Source organism: Asparagus officinalis, chromosome 7 (assembly GCF_001876935.1).
Source record: "Asparagus officinalis chromosome 7, Aspof.V1, whole genome shotgun sequence".
Lineage (NCBI taxonomy): Eukaryota > Viridiplantae > Streptophyta > Magnoliopsida > Asparagales > Asparagaceae > Asparagus > Asparagus officinalis.
In genome coordinates this window covers 86581065-86587311 of record NC_033800.1, presented here as the reverse complement: position 1 = coordinate 86587311, position 6247 = coordinate 86581065, and the positions used below count along the sequence as shown (strand labels likewise).

The 6247-nt window shown below is 35.6% G+C and overlaps 1 protein-coding gene across 2 annotated transcripts in view; it reads right to left on the bottom strand.

Moving 5' to 3' along the window:
- LOC109850332 (DNA-directed RNA polymerase I subunit RPA12-like) overlaps window positions 1-4029 on the bottom strand; it is an 8923-nt gene extending 4894 nt beyond the window's left edge. Inside the window, exons 1-2 of one of the 2 annotated variants that reach the window (XM_020420334.1) lie at window positions 3889-4029; window positions 3576-3698 (exon numbers count right to left, since the gene is read on the bottom strand). In XM_020420334.1, the coding sequence (XP_020275923.1) occupies window positions 3576-3696 (121 nt within the window). In that variant the 5' untranslated portion in view covers window positions 3697-3698; window positions 3889-4029. The other variant, XM_020420335.1, reaches the window with a different exon arrangement.

Sequence of the window (6247 nt, the reverse complement as noted above, 5' to 3'; positions counted from 1 at the left end):
ACTTTTAAAATAGGGTCGTTCTATAGAAACCATCTTTGATTGCCAATTTATACATAAACCACCTTTAAAGTGCTTTTTTTGGTAATCAACCATTCGTATTCACTTTTCAATTAAGTGTTCTCCGTAAATGACCCTATTTAACCTCCATTAAGAATCATCTCTCCAATATACTTGGTATTTGACAGCAAATCATTACAGCAAAACCTAAAACACGTTAACTGAAAAGTGAGTACAGGTGGTAAATTGCAACAAAACACTTTAAAGATAGTTTATGTATAAATTGACAATCAAAGGTGGCTTCTGTAGAATGACCCTATTATAAAGGTGATTTCTAGGAAAAAATGTATAAATCGAGTTTGGCTTGTTAGACCTTAAAACAATGTAAATAATATGCAATTAAGCCACTTGCTTGAGTTACCATGGAAGTTTGGTTTGGCTTAGTATCTATTAATAAAATTCTAAAAAAATATTAGTTTCAACTGCTACTAGAATTAAAAAAAAGTTAGTTTTAGCTGTTGGAATAACATCTACATCTTTTATTGTATTTTATTATTTAATCATACAAGTACAACTACCTGATGACTTTAATACCAAGTACTTAGAAAGAATAATGATATGTAGTGTTAAAATAGTTGGTAATGATATTAGAGGGACGATAGTATCAACAAGCATAAACACATTAATCATTCTAATATACATTGAAAGTATATTTCTATTATATATACACAGGCTGGTACGTGTAGCATGTGTTATGCTTGTTTATAAATTCAAGCTCATCTTTAGGCTACACTTTGGCTCATTTGTTACTTAAGCTTAAAATCAACAAAACATGAAACTTTCATTTTCATGTGTTTATGCAATTAAGTCAATTGCTCGACTTAATGTAAGTTTGGTTTGGCTTAGCATCCATTAATAAAATTCTACAAGAAAATATTAGTTTCAACTGCTACTAAAATAACAAAAAGATTAGTTCTGCCTATTGGAATAACATCTACAACTTTTATCATATTTCATTATTTAATCATGCAAGTACAACTAGGACTTTATACCAAGTATATAGTAAGAATGATGATATGTAGTGTTAAAATAGTTGGTAATGACTTACTAGAGGGATGATAGTATTAACATGCATAAACACATTAATCATTCTAATATACTTTGTAAGTACATTTCTATTATATACACAGTCCGTCCAATATGCCTAGTTGGTGTTCGGCTTCTTTAAAAATTAAAGCTCGTTTTTGGGCTACAATTTGGGTCATTTATTACTCGAGCTTTTAAGCAAAACACAAAATTATCATGGGTTTATGCAATTAAGCTAATTGCTCGAGTTACTATGTAAGTTTAATTTGGCTTAGCGTCCATTAATAAAATTCTTTACAAAAAGTAGTTCTGATTGCTACTAGAATAAAAGGTTAGTTTTACACCATTGGAATAACATCTACAACTTTTATTGTATTACACTATTTAATCATGCAAGTACTACTATCTGATGACTTTAAAGAAAGTATTTAGTAATGATGATTTATGAGGGCGGTAAAATAGCTAATAATGGTTTACTAGAGACTAGAGGGAGGACAGTGTCAACAAGCATAAACACATTAATTATTCTAATATATTTTGTAAATATTTTTTTTTGTATACACCAGTCAATACGACTAGCTTGTGTTCCTTGTTTATAAATTCAAGCTCATCCATTGTTTTAGATATCACATATGCGTAAATATCGGACAATCAAAATCCATATCAAACTATGAAAATCGAGGATATATCCGGGATATGTAGTAAATATCAGGATGTCATTATTGGATGATGTTCATGCATAATATAACATTCTAATATGTTATCTAAACATATTTAATGATTTCTAAACATAAAATGCATCATAATATATCTTTAGGATGACTAACCGATTATAGAAACCTTATTCTCTATTGCATCATGAAACATTTAAATCGCATAACATTAAAAGAGATGTAGACAGAGTTTAGAGAGAGATAAAGAAAGGTATGGAGGAGGGAGAGAGGGGAGAGAGACCAAGAAGAGAGAGGTGTGGGGAGAGAAAGAGCAGAGAGAGGGCGAGAAAAGAGAGGAAGAGAGAGAGGGCAGAGAGAGTGAGGAAGAGAGAGGGAGCAAAGAGAGAAAGGTGGGAGAGGGAGGGAGAGGCAGAGAGAAGAGAGGGTAAACGAGAGAGGGAGCTTATCAGTAGAGAGCAAGAGAGGAACGAGAAAGAAGCGAGAGTCGAAATTGTAAGAGTTAGGATTTTGTGAGATCGATTATGGTTTCTGACGCAAATGAAGGATTTTATTTGGTATTTGGGTCAAGTTGGAAACCCCAAACCTAACATAAACCCAAATGAAACCTAAACAAAAAAAACCAATATCGAACAATATTGCAGATACATCGGATATTGGCGGATATATCAAAAAATTTTAAATCAGAATATGCCATAAACCTGTAAATATTGTTACGGATTGCCATAAAACCTGATATATCAGGCGATATTTACACTGAGCTCATCTGTAGGCTACAGTTAGGCTCATTTATTACTCGAGCTTAAAATCAAGCAAAACAGAAAGTTTTCCCGTGTGGTTTAGTTGTTTGACACTCCTAAAAAGATGAGGGCACTGCAAAATTTTAATTTGGTTGTGTTATAATGCACAAAAAACATACTTATACTCTATAATATGCTAAAAGCACATACCTTGTTGCTAAACATTAATGTCTTAAGAGGCAAAATTGATAAATTCTTCTCAAATACTTTGCTAATGACATTCAATCTGCACACAAACTTTATGAAAATGCATCTTCTTCTTCTCCTTGGCAGGAGGCTAATCAACAATATATGTGTTCCTTTATGATGACTAGTTCAGCTGATCAACAATGAACTCAAAAAACTTCAAAAAATTTCTTCCTCTTGAAAGATTTAAGATTTGCAACACCAACAATTGTTTATTGCAAAAAAATTCTATCCTAATGATTTTGTTTCTAAATGTAATAAATTGTATGCAACTCCTTAGGTTCCTACCTTCCAAGCCACAGAGTTATCAATCACGTAGATTTGCATGAAAACATCATGTTTATTTAGACAAAACAAAAAAAAAAACACTATAACCCATCCTCTAACAATTATTTATCTTCATTTAATTTCAACTATTTCCATCTGCCTGTACTTTTAATTCACTTCTCCACATAAGATTTAAAATTTGGATTAATTGCACATACACCCCCTGTAACATAGTTGTTTTAAAGCTTACTACTCCCACAGTTTCATTTTGGCAGAAACACCCCGGGGTGAAATTTTTTTCCTCTCCCCTGGCTGGGGTAAAAGCGCACCATCACCTTCTCACCTGACTTCAGGCCTTCATGGCACAACAAAAAAATTCACCAGGATTCTATATGCTAAACTCAATCCACAGGGTTAATAAGTTTCAAACTGCCATAATCAGAGGTTTTATGTGCAATTAACCCTAATCTTTTTACCAAGTCCAACAATTTAGATACAGGACAGCGTATACGCTTGTAATGTTTAATCTCGGTAAATTGAAATGCAATGGGTTAAGAAATTAAACAACCTGATGCATTCCGCTCAAATTTGCAAAGAGGGCATCTTGCAACATCGGCCGAGGCGAAAGATAAAAGGGTTCCACAGATTCCACAGAACAAGAAATCTCGAGCACTGTGATACGTCGACATTCCTGATTAAAATTTAGGGGGGGAAATAGAAATTTTGATAAGAAGAAGAGAAAGAAATCTTAAAAACATAAAGTTGCGTACTTCTAATAGAAAACTATGATATACTGCTTTCTTCCTAAACAAAAAAGAAGATACCTTTGGTGTAATAGTGGGGTTTAGGGTTTAGAAACAGAAGAAAAAAAAAATTCTAACCTTTCGGGGGTCAAGAAGGCGAGTTCCAGAGCGCGGAAAAGAGGGCGGCGACGCTGCGAGCGTGCGATGATGGGAAGGACGGGGATTGGGATCGGGTCGGATCCTGTTGGATTCGTATATCCATTATGAACTTGTGGTTGCGGTGGGTGTTATTGATTGGTGTAAATTTAGAGATAATAGGATAATTTTTAGAACAACACTTCTTGGTGTTATTCACTGGGTTAATTGGATATGGATTCAACTTTACACTGTTATTGATTTGTTGGGATAATTGTGGGACAAATACATCGCTTTTCCTAAAATTACCCCAACTATATAAACATCCTCAGACCACACCCTCAAAATTACTCCAAATCCCTTGCTTGAACAACAACCTAGGTAATCTTGCCCTCTCCATAACGCCTCTCCTTCTTCCATCGCATACTCCAATCCCTCCTCTTCCGCCTCCTCTTCCGCCGCCTCAACCGCCTCGGACCCAGAGCCTCCGACGTTAATCCGTCCTCCGCCGCCTCATCCTCCATCGCCTCAACCGTCTCCTGAACCCAGAGTCGCTTGGTACGTGCCATTTTCCCCCAATTGTTCTTTCCATTTTTTAAAGTTAATTTAGGGTTTTTTCTCCTTTTCTAAACATCTCCTTTTCTCTACTTTTTGAAATCTAGGGTTTTTTAGCTAGCTGAAGTTGGATGGATCTATGTGATAATATTTTCTTAATTTTTAGTACTTTTTCAGTATTTATATGATTTTTTCTTAATAATACATTTGGTAGACTGATTTGTTGAATTGTTAGTTACGCGCGGACTCTATATGAAATTAATTCTATGATAATTGTGGGCAGTAGAAGCTTGTGTCTTGATAAACAACTAGTTTTAGCCTATTTTACGGTGAAGTTGTGTGATATCTGACAAAGAGAAACCAATAACTTCATGCTTCATTAGCAGTTCTTGTGTTTGATTTTCACCTCAAATATTTAACATAAGCCACAAGGTCCTTTTCCCATGACAAGCTAGTCTGACTCGTTACATTTGTGTTTGATTTTCTATGAAAAGCTTGCTGCTTCTCTATTTTCCTTCCACTTCTGTAGAGTCTGTTTTTGAAGATATGGTTGAAAGTTCATGGCATAATTAGTTACACATATGATTTATACTATACTTATAAAACTTGTCGGAACTTTAAATATATTGTCCTATACTCAGTATGTCACCCATTGGTTTACTATTTCAAAATTTTATCTGGTCTCTGGACAACTAGTACAAAGAATTACACGTGCTTCCTTGTTTTCCTTTGGGAGTGTTGGCTTATTGTGTAGAGGCAGGGCCGGCTCTTGGGGAGTTCAACCTGTTCGCCCGCACAGGGCCCCGAAATTTAGGGGCCCCAAATTTTTTTAATTTATATTTATATATATAGGGAGAATAAATATGGACCGTCTATTTCACAAACCCCTTAATCTCAACCGTCCACGTCAAAACCCTTCCTTCAAAAGAAGCAACCAATCTTCAATGAATCACAAATCAGATCTGGCCGCCGCTCTCTCCTCCAAAAGAGTAAATTGGAATTTATTGATATTTTGTATATAGAGAAGTGTCATGTGTTTACTTTTCGCACAGGGCCCCTAAAATCTCAGAACTGGCCCTGTAGAGGAATTCCTATGAATTGCTACAAGTTATGTCTAGAACTTGTTGATTTGAGATATTAAAAGGGGGAACATAATATACCGTAGTTAGAGCACTTTGATGACTGATAAAATGGAAGGGGTGGCTTTGTTGCTAGGGCATTAGCTGTTGTTATGTTGATTCACCATAAAATGAATAAAGATTTACACTTGATGCGTAGGTTATTCAGATTTCAGATGTCCAGGGGTACCTCACTAGCAGTTCATGTGAACAAGTACACTAAGTTGTTATCGGACTTGACGAATGTTGATGAGAAGATATCGGATGAGTACAAGGCTATTATTCTTTTGGGTTCCTTACCGGATGAGGGATACGATACATTTGTGCTTACTTTGTTGAATGAGAGATCTTCTATCAGCTATAGTGAAGTAACTAACGCTTTGACGAGCTATGATTTGAAGAGGAAGGACAAGGAGACTTCTCGCGCTAGTACTTCAGGAGAGGCCTTGACGACAAGATGTAGAAGCTCATATCCGAGAGGTGGCAATAGAGGTAGGTCAAAGTCAAGAGGCCATTGCTAGTTAGCGAAGAACAATACATTCTGCAAGGAGCAGGGACATTGGAAGAGAGACTGCCCGAAGCTCAAGGAGAAGGTGAATGGCAAGAAAAAAAAAGGCCAGAATGTCAATGACGTGAATGTTGCGAAAGGCGATGATTCAGATGATTCGAGCTTTTCTCTACTGATTACT